General features: G+C 40.3%; 2 protein-coding genes across 4 annotated transcripts; both read right to left on the bottom strand.

Moving 5' to 3' along the window:
- Positions 1 to 1,706: 1,706 nt before the first annotated feature.
- LOC147143480 (uncharacterized) lies at positions 1,707 to 4,413 on the bottom strand. The gene is made up of 6 exons (XM_086038327.1): positions 3,882 to 4,413; positions 3,482 to 3,575; positions 3,278 to 3,390; positions 3,137 to 3,191; positions 2,453 to 2,554; positions 1,707 to 2,375 (listed from the first exon to the last, which is right to left on the bottom strand). The coding sequence occupies exons 1-6, from the start codon at positions 3,902 to 3,904 to the stop codon at positions 1,830 to 1,832; spliced, it is 933 nt and encodes a 310-aa protein (XP_085894453.1). The 5' UTR covers positions 3,905 to 4,413; the 3' UTR covers positions 1,707 to 1,829.
- A 2,830-nt stretch (positions 4,414 to 7,243) lies between these two features.
- LOC147143479 (neuronal acetylcholine receptor subunit alpha-7-like) lies at positions 7,244 to 18,610 on the bottom strand. 3 transcript variants are annotated; one of them, XM_086037812.1, is made up of 10 exons: positions 18,447 to 18,610; positions 15,444 to 15,583; positions 14,308 to 14,352; positions 13,987 to 14,096; positions 12,238 to 12,317; positions 11,930 to 12,097; positions 10,211 to 10,405; positions 8,914 to 9,000; positions 8,717 to 8,826; positions 7,244 to 8,258 (listed from the first exon to the last, which is right to left on the bottom strand). In XM_086037812.1, exons 1-10 carry the CDS (start codon positions 18,496 to 18,498, stop codon positions 7,440 to 7,442), a joined length of 1,806 nt encoding a protein of 601 aa, XP_085893938.1. In that variant the 5' UTR covers positions 18,499 to 18,610; the 3' UTR covers positions 7,244 to 7,439. The 3 variants fall into 3 exon arrangements, with proteins under 3 accessions (XP_085893938.1, XP_085893936.1, XP_085893937.1); XM_086037810.1 differs by having other exon boundaries at positions 15,444 to 15,572; positions 18,447 to 18,569; XM_086037811.1 differs by lacking the exon at positions 15,444 to 15,583 and having other exon boundaries at positions 18,447 to 18,563.
- Between the last annotated feature and the right edge of the window lie 395 nt (positions 18,611 to 19,005).

Here is a 19,005-nt window from a genome sequence, read left to right as displayed (position 1 = left end):
TTGGTCACCTACCTTTTCTTTCTCTTTTGGAAGAGCCCAGGGAACGGCACTGATCCCGTTAGGAGGATTTTCCACCAGTCCTCCCACTTGCTTCTCTTATACCGCTCTCTTCTCATTGCCCTCTTCGTCTCCAACTTCCCTTAATGAGATGTGGGAGACAAATACCCAAAAGCGGAGAAAGGGCCATTCCTTATCGACCCGCATCAACTCCCCGTCGCTATGTAATTAATAGCTATTGACTGCTGGTGACGCACAATATGATCCCAAGATGTGAGTTTAGAAACATGCCGCGGAAGGAGAGATGATCAATCAAAACTCGGACGATGTCACCTCTGGATAAATATAATAATGCACTGCTGTGTGTGTGCATGTATGTATGGTATATGTTTTACGACTACGGGTAGGCCTTGGTACTGTTGATTCAGTCGCAACTACTTTGCTGTCTAAAGAAGGATTTAAACATTGCCTACATCCACCAAATGCTACAGCTTCACTGCTCAATACAATAGTGCAACAGAAAGATAGAAAATGTGTCATATATTTTAATTTCAGGGTTTTTTTTCCTTCAATATTTAAGTGTAGTGTTAAAGTTCAAACTTCAGAATGCTACAGTGTCTTACGATAATATCAGATTTACTCTTTGGGATCAAAATATCTCATTTTTTATGGACACAATCGGCTATATTCTCATGTGAACGTGTAAATTGAGTGAATGTGCAAACACCAGTGAAGCCTGATTTATTGAATTGTGAGGCTAAATTCTAAGTCATGGTGCATGGAGTTTTCCATGACAAAAATATAACACACTTAGAATGGGAACTCGTGTAAAAAGGAAACAAGTTTTTTGCAATAACGTGTTCTATGCGCAGCCACTCTAAAGGCGCTATTCTGATTTATTATTAAGAATGAATGCAAATTATTGACGTCAAATTGCTCTAAAACTCGCATTATGAATATCACGGCTCACCTGTTTTTTAGGTTTGGTCGGGTGATGGTTTGCAATGCGAGCTCAAGGACGCCGATGCAATTTGCAGTAGACAGCAGAGGGCAGTATTGGGCAAAATGGCATTGCCCTGAGATAGATGAAAATAGATGGATTATTCTACTTTCAATTCCTATTCCACTGACAGTGTTAATCGTAATATTGTGTTTAAACTAGTAGGGGCACAGAATATATTGTTGCAATGACAATGTTTGCCTTGTCAACTTTAAATATGAGAATACCTTAGTGGATGTGTCGCTTGTCTGCCAGATCCCCCCCACTGGCTGACAAGACAAGCCTTAGCAGTTTTTGGAAGCACAGGGCTCTTACTATTACAACAACTACATCGTTATCGTAATGGCACAATGGTGAGTTAAGATAGCAGTCAGTCAAAATGTCTGCTTGATAAAGTGACTCACCCGGGCCATGGCGCAAGGAAGGTTGGGCACCGCTGATTTATCCCTTTTTTAAAAATTATTATTGATGGACCTCCAAACATGGATCCAGTAATGTAGTATTCTGATTAAATTACTTTTTGGATTTATTTCATTTTTTCATATCGAAGTTCGTATTTAAATTGATCATTGACATTTATAAATTAATCACACCCCATTTTTGCAATGGGTGAAGAGTACAAGTAGTTTTAAAGTGCATAAAAAAAAATGACTTGCGCACAAACAGGAGAATGTAGCCCAAAGAGCAAAAGACAATCACCTGATAAGCAATTTCTGTTAAACCATTTAATGAAAAAATGTAAAAAAATAAGTAAGAGATTATATTACATGTGGTGATTCCCAATCCATCATTTCCTGCTTCCGTGTGAAACAGCAGTGGAGAAGCAAGAGTTTTACTGAATGTACTGACTGGTCATGTAGACCATCTGCACAATGGCACTCACGACACCGCCCCGTGCAGTGACCACAGTGTCATCCAAGTCCATCAGGTGGAAGTTTTCAGAGCCCTCAACAAACATTTTGAACAAGCTTTGGGTCATTTTCCTAGCGGAGGTAGAGCACATGCGCACGAGATCACCTTGCGCGATGTATTGCTGCACGACGGGGATGGGAGCCAGAGCGTTGACGAGCATGCTGCCAATCTCCTCGCTGGCGTCGTCAGATCTTTGTGACAAAGTTGCCGTGATGGATTTCTCATCGGCAGGTGGCGCCAGCTCCTCCAGAAGGATGTCCAGAGCCGATTCTATGATTTTCCGCCCCAGGGGCCCCGTAGCACGGTGGAAAATTAGGTAAAAAATCTGTTTTTCTGCCCTGGTCATCTCGGTCTTGTCCAATAACCTAATCAGGTCATTATACAGATGGCAGAGGAAGAGCTCAGTGTCGTGTTCAGCTTGGGGCCACAGTGCTGAAATGTACTTGTGGAGGCCCTCGAGTGTGACCTTTGTAAGACAAAAAGATAGATAAGCGCCCAAATTGCTGCATATGGTTCATTTAGTGCAGGAAATATTTTCCTTACCTTCCTCCCGAGCAATCGCGAAAGGCGTTCCTCTTCGTTTATTTCCCTGTAGACTTCCTTCTGCATCGTGTTCAAGTGCAGGATCCTTGAAATTGTCCAGGCCTGGACACAGCAACACAATCGCAAATGAGAAAGAGGCATCTTGACGTATTACGAATTTTGCTCAGATTATATTTAAAATGGTCACAAATAAATGACTAATACTTGTCTTGATTAATCAATAAGTCTTGATTGCTTACAATGGATTTATGAATACGTTTCAGACAGAAGAATAAAAAGCATCTTAAAGAAAAAGTGGATTTATTTCAGTAGTTCATATCGAAAAGTGAAACTCATACTGTATTACATAAATCCATTAACCACATTCAAATTAGGGAGGAATTTGCCTTTTGAAAAGTAGTTTTCTGTTTTAAGAAATGATTTTGATTGTTTCTTGTGTAATACTTTGAGATGGTGACTTCCTCCAAATTATTTTTAAAAAAAAAGTCTTTTTTCACTTTAATATACACACACACAGTATTATATTTCACGCTGAGTAAAACTGCTGAAATAAATAGTTTTCCACGATATTCCTTGAACACACTTGTAATTGTAAACATTAACAACTGCTTGCCTTATGTCTACATTCTCTTTACTGTAAGAATAATTACTCATTCAATAACACAACTATTATTCTCTACTTACCACTTGAAGGATATAAAACATCCTGGCATCCACTCTCGTTTGCATCTCCTGGAACCTAACAATTTGACACAAATTAGAGTTATTTCCACATGCAGCTCACATTTTGGCTTTTTTTCTAATATTCGTATATATTCTTCTCACTCTCGATGGAAACTCCTTCTCTTCAGCAACCACACCTTCATGTCTTTGGGCGAGAGACATGGTGGAACTCGATTTTCCTTGACCAAGACCACAAACTGCCTCATGAACGTTTTCTGTATACAAAAAAAAAAAAAAACATGCTATTGATATGCTCCCCACCAAGACAGAATATTAATACAGGTATACCATTTCCAAATCCCTTACCTCTGCATTGTACATTCCTTGCTCACTCTCTGATAAAGAAGTCATCGCGATGAGTTCTTCAAGCATGTTATAAGCATCAACGTTGAAGTAAGGTCTTGGGACAAAGAAAAGCATATTGTAGACAGACAAATTAGCATCATAACAATGCATCTCAAACATTAGCCTCCCGTGAGGTATAAGCAGATCAGCAATATTGTGAAAAAGGCTGCAATATTTTATTGTAGCCAATATTTTCCACGAAATCATTTCCCAGCTGTCTGCACATATAAGTGAATATGACTTAATGTTGCAGTTGCAATTAAAAGTACAACTCCAATATCTCAACTAATTTCTAACGTTCTCATTTTAGATTTTTTTTTCACCCCAAATCAAAACAATGTAATGTTTCGTAAGAGCTTACCTGATGGAAGTTAGATTCCCCATTGTTGAAGTCCTGTGATATCTAGGCGCGTTTCTGCTGATCTTAGAAGTGGTTACGTTTGCAAGCAGAGTGAATATATACAGTCTGTGTAGCTTGAACGTTCGAAGGCCCTTTCATCACTTTGATCTACAATTATCTCTTTCATCGTCGTCAAGCACTGTCACGTACGTCACCAAGAAGCAACTTCTCCTTTGTTACGTAATGCCCCTCTCCATATGGAAAACTCCTTTAAAGTCCGAGATTCAAACGTGTTCCAACGCGTATTTTCTCAACGAGGGGTTGCCCTCATATCAGAAATGGCAACTTTTCTGTAGCTTTGGCAACTTTTCTGTAGCATAGATCCTGCCAAAAGATTGTCTGACTCGATCGTTCACCCACAACTTAACGTAGCATCAAAAGTGAAATAGCTAAATATGCTGCGACAGAATTCAAATTTGAACATTGTCTGATAGTGACAAAACACCGCCTAACCGCAAAGTAGCAGCCGTTACTTTTGTTTTACCGTTGTGCGTTACCGTGAGCGTTAAGAACTGAGTTCCGTGCACACACTTCAAAATTAAAGCTTATTTTCTTAAAAACCGGAAGTTAAGTCAAACCTTAACATTGCAATCCGTCATATGGAGTAAAATTACCTTAGGAATTTTAAATGTCTGAGACCACAGAACCACTGAAAATGAAGTTTAGTTAAGGGTATCTTTGTGTTAATATATCATATTTGTACAAATAATGTATTTAACCTTTGTCCTAAGACATCAACCATGAAGATTTTTTTTAGCAAGTTCAGCTTGAAACAATCATGTCATCAACCTGCTGTCTTGCTAGTTATTGCAGCATACACAAGAATCCTACTAACCTTTTGGCGCAATGAGTGTAAACTGTCATTGATATACAGGACATAAATATACATGAATGTCCATAGTAATTGCGCCTTAAGTTTGGGAGTTCCAGCTGCTCAAATCATTGAAAAACAATTATAATGCACCTGTATGTGGTTTAGAATCACAGTTGCCGATGCTATTTTACTCACTATATTACCATGAGCGGTAATACAATGCACATTTATTGAAGAGCTGCAATCAACCATAATTCATGCCCAGTTACTCCACACACAGACCGACTTTCATTTTTGCGCTTTTGTCTTTGCCAGTGCAAGTAAAGAGCAACGATTTACTTGTGTTAACTATTTACAAAGAGAGCCGCAAACCATGCTGTGAAGTGCACTGCTTCACCATCGCTTGTATTGCCTCGCTTGCTAATCCCCAAATAACACTAGCCTGGACTAATTGTGTTTCAGTGCATGAAATATAAGATTTTAATAAAATTCAGTCGCATTGAACTGAAATGTGGTGATTTATGAAGGTTATACCACTAACTTTTCTGATGTTCAATATTTTTGTTACTGCTTTAAACATTCATCCATCCATCCATTATCTATACCGCATATACTCACAAGGGTCATGTCCTGAGCAATATTGTACAGGATCAGGGCAATTTGTACTGTCAAAAGATTGCATTTTTGTTGAGCAAAGGCATTCGCACACCTCCAGACTGTAAGATTGTGAGCCATTGTATAATAACGAATGATGTCTGGGCCAATGCTCTCATGATTACAGATGGAAAATCCCCACAATTTGTGGACAGGGGCAGACAGACAAAAAGGGATAGAATCTGGAAGAAGAGCAGATCCTCTAACGAGACACGTGTTGGATGGTCTCCCGTGCGCTAGTTTGTAACTGTAAATAACTTGTGTATGACGTTGCTATTTGCGTAATATAACTAATTCTCAGTCTGATCTTTAACTCTTTACCAGGTACATGAGGTCAGGGGAGGCAGTGCCGCGTTGCCCTCTGCCCTGCATGTGAAGAGTTTAAAAAAAAAAGATTACATACAATTATTTTCCATTTAATTCTTTGGTCTGTGGCGGGTCTGTGCTTTACATTGATTTTCTTTTTCAATCCAATAATGTCAATGATTTCATCTTTAAAATGCTGGGTTTATATTTTTTTTGTTTCCGACTCCAGAGGAGCAGTGGCTCCTCACTGCATGTCACTCTTCTTTACATGAGCGTATTAACCAAATAACTGGCAAAAACTACCGTATCTAACTTTGCTCATGATCAGTAGGAAGGGCTAGCAAATTCTTTTGAAGGGACAGATAAGAGATTTTTAAAATTATAGTAACTTTAATGTCTGTTTTCTTGACAACATATCCAGAAATGATAAAATAAGACACCCGGTTTTCAAAAATGTCATTGGCCGAATTATCCTCCAATTCTGACATGATATAACAGTCAAGTGTATTATTTTACCCAAAGCCAATTATTGAAGAACATGTCATAAAATGTCCATCCTCAGTTGCACTTGTAGTACATAGAAGACCATTTGCATGTTCTCGTGAGTGCGAGTTTGTTTGGTGTGCTGGTGCTGTCACTAGAGAGCACATGGCTGACATTTTCTAAATTTATTACCTGCGCTGCATTTCAATTGCAGCTCGGCAGCACAGTCACTTGATCCAATGATGCATTGCGCTGAAGTCTTATTATATGCTCAGTGGCCTCATCATAATCTAAACCTGCATGAGATCTAAAGTGATGAAGTCTGCCTTTAGAAGAATATAAATGGCCAGAATTGAAGGTATTAATGGAACGATGCCTTTAATGGCGTGGTGGTTGTTTACATGGCAAGGTCAGGGTCACTCCGTTCAAGCTGCCTCCCACTTTAATTGCCAATCATTTAAAACTGTAAAAGCCTGTTTGCTTCCTCAGCATGTTTCCCTCCCTCCTCTCTCTCTCTCTCTCAGGCATATTCTTTACTTTCTTGCATCCTCTGCATAGCTCTCCTCCCCCTCCTCTGTCTTCAATCATCCCCTCCGTCTCATTTCTGCCTTATTCCCCCTTATCGCTGTGCTCCACTAATCATTCCCTCCACTACCATCACTCTCGGGCTAGTTATCCCTTCACAACACCCTCCTTCTGAATGCTTTTAGAAGTTCCGTCATTGGATGTTTTTCCGGAGGCGTATCAATGTTACTGTTTATGTTAGTGTTTTTTCTACAAAGAATGTTGAAAATACCTGACATTGGTTTAATATAAATTGTATGTATCAAATGTATCAAAAGCACGAGTGGTATCACTTACTTGGTATCAGTATGGTTAGTACTGAAGAGTTCAGTGCTTGTATTGGTATTGGTCTGAAAAAAAGTAGTATCGAACATCCCTGGTATAAACGTCGCTTAGCAAGGCATAATTGCTATGAGGAAACACCAATCTCTCTACCGAACATGTGAACAGTTTGTTTTAATTGCCAATGGTGAAAAAAAAAAAAATCAGAGCTTGGATGCCATGTACATGCATACAATCTGCAACACGATGTGTCACAGGACGCACACATTTCACTTTGCATGCAGTTCTCATGTCTTCACGTTTTCTTTATGTTGCTTCGGTCAAACAGCAAACAGCAAAATGTGTCTTCAAAAAAAAAAACATGAACATCAATTGTGCTTGCAAAGATGCCTTCGTCCAGTCTGTCTGGTTGCCTCTCAGAGAAAGTCTTTGGCCAGAGCTTCTCCAAAGTTGGGTGCAGCCATGAGAATGGCGATGGTGCAGATGATGTTGAAAACGCTGAATCCGACCAGACACAGGCGGTCGATGACGGCTGCGGCGAACTGCCACTGCTCGGCTAGACTTAGCTGCCGGTCCTGCTCGCGAACCCGTTCTACCAAGAACTGCACTTCTGTCAGAAGAGCCTGGAGCTGGTTGTCCACCGCCCCCTCTCCACTGATGCCACTGTGGGCGTTTGAGGGGACAGCCCTCCCCGAGCCCGTCCCGGCGTCTAATCCACACGGCCCCGGGGATGTGGTTGTTGACTCGGGGTTTAGCGACAATGGCGTTTCTTGCGATTTGCTAGATGAAAGGTGTTGATGACTCGGCATATCTCCCGCTCCATCTAATGCGTCTCCATCTTCGCCCGCTGGTCCGTAGGAGCCCCTCATTTGACTGTGACTCTGAGCTTCCAGTTCTGCTGTGGACGAAAAGGCCTGGAAGCCCACGTAGGGCAGATGACCATTCGGTTGGGGATGCAAATTGGAGCTGGGATCCCTGTGGATGGCATGTGGGAGAATGATAGCTTGGGAGATGCACCCATTTGGTGGTGAGTGGTGGAGCTGAGCCAGACTGGCTCTCAGGGAGGCGAGGCTCTGGGGGAGGATGGAGGTCAGCTGTGTGGTGGTGGTGGCGGGTGAAGATAGGGTCTTGCTTTGAGCGTCTGCCTGGCTGTTTTGGTGATCTTGTTCGGCTCCCTCACCTGGACGTTTCATCCGGAGAAACCAAGGAACCCACTGCAGCAGAACCAAGTTGACCTGGGAAACAGCGACAACAGAATAAGAGGAAAAATATGTTTTGAATTAAAATATACTGTATTCTAACAGGCATCCTCCAAATATTCACAAAATGTCATATACACGTACCATGGTACAATCCCTTTTGTGTCCTGGATGGCATTGGACAAGAGTTAGGGTGAACCCGGTTACAAGTCAACTGCCATCACAAATTTACCGATTTGCAATTTTTTTACCTAAATCCTCACCTATTCACATTTTTTATTCTGGTTCTTGAACACCCTAAAATGCCTCCAAAGATTGGCATTGAGATCCCTCCTCAATCCACGTTTATTTCGATATGCATCATTCCTGCTATGCACGTGTGTCACCTCCTAACGCAGCTTTTGTATAAGCTTGAAAACAGAACACAAACAATAGCTCTCATCTTTGCACTTTCTTGCTTGGCAGAGGTAACAACACAAAGGATTCCAACTCACCCAATGTGGAATTTGTCCATTGTTGGGGTTGTGGTGATGGAACTGAAGGACAATGACTGTAGCCACTACGGACATCCCAACAATCACCATGGTGCTGGCGAAATACTGACCTGAGATGGACATTGTCAACATGATCAGCTTACCTGAAAATCCTTTGAGACAAATGTCAAACTGTGCAGAGAGATAAAGAAACTGACCTATGAGTGGTATAGAATCTGAAGTGGCGGGCATGATTTCAGCAACCATCAACATGAAGACTGTCAGAGAAAGTAGAACGGTAATGCCTGGAAGAATGAGATAAAAATAATCATCTTTCATAGAAGAGTCAGTTACAGGGGTACATTCAAGTTGGAGCTGAAACCTTTATCATGTCGGATGAGCTGACAGCACACCTCCCTAGACCTCATTTCAGCATTTCAGTGTCAAAGAATGAACTCTGCGTGTGTTTAACATTTTATTTGGGGGTTTTGCAGCAGTTACAGTGAAATAAGCGGATTTATTTGAAAGGAAAGTTGAGTCAAAAGTTTTCTTTGCAATAATGTTCTACGCGGCATCACTATATACGGTATTCTGATCAATATTACATTTGTGGGATATTAATTAAGCAAAATCCACCCATTTTATCCATCACAGCGGGTGGCCATTTTGCCACCTGCTGTTGACAAAAATGACATCACAATCGCTAAGGGTTCAGGTAATGATCAATCACGGCTGTGCTTGCGAACGTCACATGACCAAACCAAGAAAACAGGTGAATCTGAGACTTTGCAAAGTGTTTTTGGCACGGAATAGTGTAGATAAAATTGATAAAACTATGTAAGTACACTCAATTTACCATTTGTGCTGTTATTGTTTGTTTTTTGGGTAGGTGTCCACTTCCTGTTTTAGTTCTATTGCCATTTCTTGATAGAACTCTTAGCTGGTAACAAAACCTTTTTATGAAAAATGGACTTTTGATTCTAATCTTTTACTATTTTTGCGTTTGAGTCCATCTGTTTGTGCTGTTTGTCAAAAAGGAGCACTCACTGAAGATGTAGACTGCTACGTTAGCTTCTCGTGCTAGCACGCAACTGCTTAGCTGTTGTATGCTAGTTGCTTGTGATCAACAGGTAGTGTTTTTTGTGTGTGTTATGTTATGTCAGTATGCAAAATTTGGTTTTGCGAGTCATCCCAATCAAGGTTGCACCAAATTCTTGCGGTTGAACTTGGAATCACGACACTACTGTACTTGGTATTCTGTGCTTGATTCTGCTGACTTTCTGACAAGACTCCTTCCTTTTTTCTCTCTCATCTTCCCTCTTGTCTGTTCTATCCGCCCCTCTCGGTCCCATCGCAATTCTCCCTACAGTGTCTCCGAAGCGTGACAGAAAATTTTCCCCGTCATGTTGACAGAGCAAAACTCTAGGAAAACCACAAGAGTCTTGAATATGCAGACAGGCGCGTGTGTTTCAACTCATAACCCGAGCACGATTTCTCATATTCGTGTCTCCCCACCCAAGCTGATTTTCTCGCCGGAGTTAGCCGGGAGCAGGAAGACCAGCAGTGTCATGGACGAGAGGAGAACGCAGGGAATGAGGAGGTTGAGAGCGTAGTAGAGGGTCCTCCGGCGTAGTGTGACCACAAAGGTCACATCGGGGTAAGGCTCCGCGCAGCACTCGTAGAAAACCTCATGGCGACCGCCAGGCACTTCTGAGGGAAATACCGGGGGGTCAAAGAGTAGATCAGGACAATGAAAAAAATACAAGTACAAGTACAAGTCCTCTTCAGTTTACGATAGTTCCGATATACGAGGTATTGAGCTGTGACCTATTTCTTGCTTGGCTTTCGTATCTATGGCACACATATCGAATTGAATCCAGTTAAGACCACTGGGTCACACATTGTCACACTCTGTGTGGGGGCCGCCAAGCCGGTATAAGAGTAGCTACCATTTTGGACAGATTAGATCTTCTGCATCTGTCAGAAAAGGGCTCCGCGGCGTCTCTCGATCTTTTTGGCGTCCATTTAATAGTTCAACTGAGAATATGCGGCATTCTGGTTGTTACTGTTAGTAGTAATAAAAAATGTGAACATTAAAGATATAAAGGACCGGTAGAAGTTTGCCAGAAGGTTTTAATTGGTGCCGTGACCCGGATCAGAACTGTGTGTAGTTAACTAGTTTGAATATGGTTAGGCACTGATACTGTATTATCACTTTACTGTGAGGCAAAGCAAGATGTCTGTGGTTGGTGGGAGGAGGGGTTGCAGTTGCATGAGGCAAATGATAACTGCCTATTCATGTGTGCCTGTGCGACCTCTCCTAAGGAGAAAAATCCAGACACGTCTTAGAGCCACCAAGTGCATTTGAATTGTCGTGCATGCAAGTTTTTATTAACTATCTCTCATTTATCTCAGATTGCCTGTACTGTCTATTGTCTACAAAAGGTTAAGATTTTTGTCTTGTAAATTAGTGATAGACTACGATGTGTTCTGATTAATATTGAAATTCAGGTTACATCGCCACCATAGGAACTGAAGCACAACCTCCTGTGTCAGTTGTTAAATTATGAGCTGCAGTAGAGCTAATAACAAATTTTAGAATATAAATTAGAGAGAAAATAAGCGGGAACTTGTCTATGATAGAAATACCACCAGGGAGCAACTTTGTTGGTAGAAATATATACTATAAATAGTATCCTGAAAAAGGATGCCCAGTGGAATAGCTCCTCTACAACCATGCACTTCTAGTTATCTACAGAGGCACATTCTAGTAATATTTTATTCTGTGGTCAATCCATGTAGGTTTTTGCTGTTAAACTAACACCTGTTCAAATTTAAATGACGATATTTTATATTATGCCAAAACATTTGTTCATAACATTTTACGTTATAATAATATTTCCTGATAATGATGTAGTACTGTGCAAACCATCAGATGTGTTGTATTGCAATGCTACGATCATCACACAATCTAACAAAAAATATAAACGCAGTCATCTGCCTAGGTCCAACAGCATCTGGTTTTTTTTTTAACATCAAGGTAACTGATGCAAAAGGTTATTTGTTGTAAGTATTGATGCAAGACTTTTGCACAATATGGTATATCACTACAACATCAACCCATAATGAGGCACGGAAAGTTCATTTTGAGCACCCGCTTCTTTCACCAACATGGTTCATTGGTTCCATCCCCGATGTAGGCACCCATTTCAGGATGTAAACTGTCAGCCTCACCCAGTAGGTCCCACTCTCCATTGGGCATGTAACCCGAGACATCTGCCTCCTTCATCTGGATGTCCAACAGCCAGCCGTCAAACGTCCAGGAGCCAAACTTCAATTCGCATCGCTGAATATCAAAGGGAAACCAGCGCACGTCCACGTTACAGGTGCTGATAAAAATTCCTTACAAAGAAAAGAGGAGTGTTAGTGTTCCAAAGGTATTTACAAAAAAGAATATTTTTTGAGAGGGAGAAAATATTAAAAAAAAAAAAAAACTAAATATGAAAATAATAATAAACATAAAAATTAATATAGAAACTTACCCGGAGGCAGATACTCACAGAAGCCACTGGAATTTACCAGCACGTTGGTCTTAAAGGTGCCGTCAAATTTGTCGTGAGCACTGCAAAAGAGTGATGGTGATGAGTGTGTGTTTGTCTGCGTATTTGTAATGGTCGCTTCAGGGTCGTAAATCTGTTTCCACAGTCCCGTGATGGGGACCTATGAGGTCCCCATCAGAGAAACCATTCCAACAACTAGTCTGAACATGCCAATTAAGTAATGAATGCATTCTCCAGTTGGCTCCAAGTCAACGCTTCAAAATGACTGTGATGTTTCAAACTGTGTCATTTGCCCTAAAAACTCGACTTAAATAGATAGAATGGCGGAATAGAAAAATGTACTTTAGTAGTAGACACAAATAAGAGTTTCATAACTACTGTAAGTGACTCAGTAATTTGCTCTAGTATAAATCGTTTTTCAAGCAGGTAAAGAATATATATCTGTGACCGAGTGTTGTTATATTTTCAGTCAACATGAATAGCTGCGCCGTTTGTGTTCAAATATCTAAGTAAAGCATTTGAATGTTCCAGCAAGATGCAGCAATCATCAAATTTCCAAGGTCAAGCTCTTTCTTTTCCCACTTGAGGTGAGTGGCACTCTTGCTCAAGATTCGACCCAATTAGATAATTCAACCAAATTCCCCAGACAAACCAAGTTCAAGTAGTACAACATTTCTTTATGCATACCAAAAAAGAAGCACAAAAAGAATTCACAGCAGAAGACAGTATTGCTTGTATTTCTCTAAGCCTTTGGTAAAGACATCTTAACACCTAGAATGTGCAAATCAAGACAAAGGTGATGTCGCCAACCAAAGCCCTTTCAATAGCGGTCAAATGAGTGAAAAAAGTTGCTTGATCGCTTTTGCAACAGGAGAAATTTTGCACAATGCAGCTGTTATGGGGTAAGGAAATTCCTGCACTGTTCCCACTCTTAAAGTGAAAGTCAACCCAAACATATGTTTTTCAAGAATATATTCTATGCGGGCCCACTAGTTGAAACAAGGCATTCTGATAACTATTGCGTTTGTGGAATAAGAGTTAATCCACTTGTTTTTAGCCATCTCGGGGGCGGCCATTTTGTCACTTCTGTCGACTGAAAATGACATCACAGACCCTCAGGGCTCAGATAACGACCGATCAGGGCTCACCTATCTTCTGAAGCTGAGCTATGATTGCTCGTTATTTGAGCCCTAAGGGCGTGTGATGTCATTTTCAGTCGACAAGTGACAAAATGGTCGCCCCCCAGCGATGGCTAAAACAGGTGGATTTTGCTGCTGAACTCATATTCAAGAAACACAATATTTTAATTAATCAGCATGCTAGTTTCAACTAGTGGGCCTGCTTAGAATATATTCTTTAAAAAATATATGTTTGGGTTGAGCTCTGCTTTGGGGCCTTTTTTTTTTTTTTTTTTTTTCAAAAAAGGTCTTATGGGTGGCGACATGCTTGGTTGTGGGCTTGAACCGACATCACCCCTCGGCCTTCCCCGCATTCCTGGAAAGAACCTGCCTCATTCACAAAGAAAATGCCTTCCATGAGTAGGCAACTTTGACGCGTCAACAGTGCCATGAATCCTCATCCGGTCACAGATGCCGTAAAAAATGACATTATTAAATCACGACATTACATTAAATATCATTATCTGTATTCATCCTGCATGAAAAGCTGTATATATGTGTGTGGGGGGTTGGGGGGTGTATGTGTGTGTGCATGCTTATGCGCGTGACATACCTATTATAAAGCAATATGTCAGGTGTCCATACTTGATCTGCAGTGAAGCGAAGGTTTTTAACTCCAGGGTACTCTGACTGATTCCACTGCAAGTAGTGATCATACCACTGCTGGGGGGCACGAAGATACATTTTATTGATTATTAATCTGGTACTCAGCTCAGCATAACCAAAATAAATTATACAGCAGTCATGTGTGGGTATCTGTATTAAATAATTGAATTCTGCATTTGTGTTCCACCTATTCTTGCCATCTGTGTTGCTATGTGGGCTTGTCTATTTATACACAGCTATAATAACACATTATTAATTAATAACTCACCATCTGCAGCCAGATATTTGTGGTGAGGATCTGATTCTTTTCATCCTTGAAAAATGCAAAAGTAAAAAAAAAAAAAAAAATTAAGCAATTTAATCTTTGAAGTAAATAATTCACAGACACTTTCCAGATACTTATTATTAAAGAATTGTTCAACCTTGGCAGAGCCTATTGGGTGCCATTGTACAATTGTCGGTTAATGATCACTTTAATTAGAGTAGCTAGCGTAAACAAGGCAAGTAGGAGTCAAATTCAAAGTAAGAGAATATCCTGTAAAATTGTAATTCTATATTTTGTTGCCATCAGGCAGCACTTCTTAACAAGAAAATGCCATCAAAGGAAACGAGAAAGAGAGGAGTGTCCCTGCGAGGAAAGTCCCACAGAGGTAAAGCTATAGCGAGTTGCAAACAAAAAAGTAATAGGGCTTAAGTCACCTCAGATTACCGGTATATTATTCAAAATACTGCATGTATGGAGTGAGGATATTTAATATTATAATTAATAATGAATATTTTTTTAGTTGTGAATGATTGCCCCATTCATTGACTGCACTCTTGTGTTTGGGTGACAGAGCTTCTCCGGCCTTCGCTTTGTATAGTATAGCATTATTTTAAAAGACAAAAAATGTACTGGTATACTGTATACACTTTATTGGTACGGCTTGGCTGCTGCCAGCTGGATGTCATTTCATACCCAGGAATGTCATTTTTGTTCTAAAAGCTCGCTTTTGGTGATAAGAAACTTTCCGCGCTTTGCTTTTTAGCAATAGGCACAAATGGAATTATACACGTACTTATTTATTATTGTAAATAACTGTAAAGGTTATTGTAAACACTAGAGCTAGTGATGCACTCATGTCACACGGCATGATTTTGATTTTTTTTTTTACATCTGGAACATTGTGACACTGGTCGCCTGTGATTCAAATTTTCAAGAAGCAGCAAAACTAGTTGTTGGCAGTTGGCCACTCCTAAAAATGACTTGCTGAACCGTACACTGTTCCGTCGCTTTGCTTGGTATGCACCGATCCCAATGAACACTGACAAAAGTTACGCTTTTATGTCATAAAGTCTTTTATTTCAGACAATATGTTTTTGTGGACTTCATTTGTGTTGTGCCTCTTGTGTCAATTTGCCTACCACATCCATGACTTGCATTAGCGTGATGGAAAAGTGGACGGTGAGGCTGTGGGAGTCATTGGCCACGGGCCTCTCCATGGGGTTATAATCTCTCAGCAGCTCCCTGAGCAAAAAGCGTTGATGGGGACCCTGCGTTGTCTCTTCGCGGGTCGATAGAAGGGGGACACGTGGAGATGGAGAATTTGGCAAGTATTGATTATGTGGGGGAAAAAGAGGAGAGGAGATCCATGAAGAAGAGAACGCTGCGTCAGAAGAAAGCAATAGAGTGATACAACCTCGCTACTTCTAATCAATTACAACCCCTGATTGATCACCGGCGGACACACAAATTCTTTCCCGCTGTTGTAAAGATGTCCGCTTCATTTCAGGCGCAGAAAGTGAGGCTGTTAAACGTGGAGATAACCACGACACACAGCATTCAATGGAATATGAGCTTTCACTCCGCGGACCATAACTCCAGATGAGTGGGCTTTGATTCGGTCATTTCTAGGAAGGGCAATTACACTCATGTGGACACAACGATCATTTAAAAGCCACAGCACACTTTGCATATGGACAAAAGCATTGGCCTACTGCGTGTGTTGGATGCACCAGTTGTTCTTCATCAAACTCTTGGAACAGTAAAGCTTCCTCACAGTATTCCCACACAGTCGGAAGCAGTATCTTTATAAGTTGAAATATTAAGATGAAAGGAGTAACACTCAATGTCTGACTGATTAATGTATTGAATAAGATGTGTATCTGGATACCTTTGTCCATATTTGGCAGTGGGCAAACTTTTGCGCTTTGATTTTTAAGACAAACATCTGGGCTCTGGACCAAGGTAGTGGACAAAAACTAACAAAATAACTCAACCTAAAATTCCAAAAGCATTTTTGTGAACAAAACGAATATACTTTTAAAAAACTGAAACTAACTGAAACTACGTACACCTTACGTTGATGAAATTAACTATAATTATAGCAAAAAATGTACTTCATTTTCGTCTTTGTCAATGAATTTCATTCATGAAATTTCAAGGTTAATTTTAAAAAGATCTATTTCGGTATTGCTGTACAGATAGAATTGTTGTTTACTCTGCTTTATTACACAATAGGCTATTTAGTGACCAGTTTTTTTAATCTTGCAGTCGACAAACACTCACACATACACATACTAAAACTAATAAAGACTCTACTAAAATGCATTTTTGAAAAAAACCAACAACAAACTTGCTCTAAAAACTAATTAAAACTAGGATGATGGATGGATGGATGGATGGATGGATGGATGGATGGATGGATGGATGGATGGATGGATGGATGGATGAATGGATGGATGGATGGATGGATGGATGGATGGATGAATTTTAGAAACTAAAGTCAAAATGAAACAATAAGAAAAAATCCCAAACTTTTTTTTAACCCTGCGCTGGACTGGTTGCCAGCCAATAGCAGGGCAAATAGACCATTCACACTCACATTCACACATACGGGAAATGCATAGTCTTCAATTAATTTAAGAAAAATGATTTTGGAATGGCCTATACAGTATATTTGCAAAGTTAAAAAAAACACTATGTATGCAGAAGAAGTAATCACTGCCACATAAACCACCAAGATTTAAATCCCCTCCATTTTATTGCAGCCATAAAACTTTAAATTACTCTCACAGAAAAAAAAGGCCCAACATAGAATCACCCCACTCTACTTCTAAGTGGCTCATTTTAATCATCCAATTTTAGGGGGAAACAGCAAAAGGAATGCAACAAATATTACAGAAATCTTGATAATGTCAACGCTCGGTGAGCCGCATTAAAGGATGGGGTACAGCTATGTGTGGCCCACAGGACAGAAATGGCCCAGCTATGGTCTAGACCACGCATTGTGCTTGTGTGTGATTCGCGGACGATTTCTGTGCTGTCCGAAGTCGCATAGATATTTGAGACAATCATTAGCAACCTTTCCTAAACTTTTTAAGCCACGCATGCCCATTTTCAACCTCCTGAAAAGTGGAAGTGATTATATATATGTATATATATAATTTTGCGGAGGTGGTAAAATAAATTTAAAAAATCAACAATAATGTCATTAATTTACTTGTATCGTCAGAGCAGCCACCATAATTGTTATTTATTGTGGCTTTTAGGCATTGTATTTTATTATGTCATGTGATTTTTTGCCTCTGGTTACCTGACTTTCCCTTGAGGGTGGAGGATGATTAACACATTCATCTACCTTTACGATATCCCAATTATACCAACGGTTACAGTGCAGTAAAGTATAAACACAAAAACAATACAAGAGTCAAATTAGTGCAAATACTGTTTGAGAAATGATTCATATAAAAATAACGTAACACAACATACAGTGGATATAAAAAGTCTACACACCCCTGTAAAAAACAAACAAGGAAGATAATGCTATTTGTACAAATGTGCACACCATCTTGTAAATGGGGATGTGGCTCACCCTTAAAGTGCCTCTGATTAACCCCAAATAAAGTTCTGATGCTCTGGTAGGCTTTCTTTTATTTTTAATTCCTCTCTTGAAAATAGTTTTTTTTCTCCGTTTGAGTTGTACATGGATAATGGAAAATGCTTTGAAATGATCACAAACAATGACATCTGAGAATTTGGGTGTGTAGACTTCCACTGTATGCGATGTTCTCAAATCATACTGTCATACAGCATTTACCAGAGCAATATGCTGTTGATTATTACGGTATGAATTATGTGTAAGACAGTATATGATACAGATCATATTGATAGAGTCCAAAGGGTCAAGCCGTTTTAAGTAACCACTTAATGACCCATAATTGCTGTCTCTTCATTGTATCATGGTTCCATCAATACTCTCATGCAATGCTAAGCAACAATGAGAAGAATACATCTCATGCATGACGCTTGTCATTACAAAGCAGCTTCTTCAATGGTGCAAACATACAAGGTCACACACACACATACACATACAAACACAAACAAATCCACACTTGTTAGAGCCCAGGCCTGTCAAAGTCACTCACCGGGCAGCTGGGTGGCAAGTGTCAAAAGCCAAAGTGCCGCAACCTGCAACATGCTGCGAGCATTCCACTCGTGTGTGCACGGAGAAAGAGTGGTGGAAGATGATGGATAGATCCAGATGTGAGGAGAGGTTGGGTGTGAAATGAACAGCAGTGGAGCGAGGGAAGAAGCAGGAGATGGGGTGAGGAGGAGGAGGCAGGGAGAGAGAGAGGGTGGGTGAGAGATGGAGTGAGACAAACAGTAGTGGAATGAAGGGGGATGCTCTCTTTTACTAGTAGTGTGCCTTACATTGACGTAAACACATACTGCATTCATCTATCGTGGCACTTTATTTTAACAGAGTCTACAGTTTAGTGAGAGAAGTTCATCATTTTATGTAAGAGTTCAATAGGACCATCAGCCCCACGGCCCAACGGCCCAATCCCCCACCCCCTATATAAGGGTATATAATGTATTGTATGTAGAAAAAAAACACAATAGGTCACAAAATCACTGGCACTATATAGTGCAGTACAGTACTTGAAATCATCTGGTATTTTTAACCTGTGCAGGTCACAGTAG

This window comes from Filicampus tigris, chromosome 8 (genome assembly GCF_054856515.1).
Source record: "Filicampus tigris isolate MCC_2025a chromosome 8, RoL_Ftig_1.0, whole genome shotgun sequence".
Lineage (NCBI taxonomy): Eukaryota > Metazoa > Chordata > Actinopteri > Syngnathiformes > Syngnathidae > Filicampus > Filicampus tigris.
Note: the sequence above shows the minus strand (reverse complement) of the source record. Positions and strands in the feature narration are given on the sequence as shown.

Bases quoted from the DNA above. Each gene is read 5' to 3' on its own strand.
- LOC147143480 (XM_086038327.1), bottom strand. From the start codon at position 3,904: ATGGGGAATCTAACTTCCATCAG. The intron at 2,555-3,136 runs GTAAGTAGAGAA...TGCTGTGTCCAG, and splicing joins TGTTTTATATCCTTCAAGTG to GCCTGGACAATTTCAAGGAT. The intron at 2,376-2,452 runs GTAAGGAAAATA...TGTCTTACAAAG, and splicing joins CGCGATTGCTCGGGAGGAAG to GTCACACTCGAGGGCCTCCA.
- LOC147143479 (XM_086037812.1), bottom strand. From the start codon at position 18,498: ATGTTGCAGGTTGCGGCACTTTGGCTTTTGACACTTGCCACCCAGCTG. The intron at 12,098-12,237 runs GTAAGTTTCTAT...TTTCTTTGTAAG, and splicing joins CTGTGAGTATCTGCCTCCGG to GAATTTTTATCAGCACCTGT. The intron at 8,259-8,716 runs GTGAGTTGGAAT...GCTGTTTCCCAG, and splicing joins ATGGACAAATTCCACATTGG to GTCAACTTGGTTCTGCTGCA.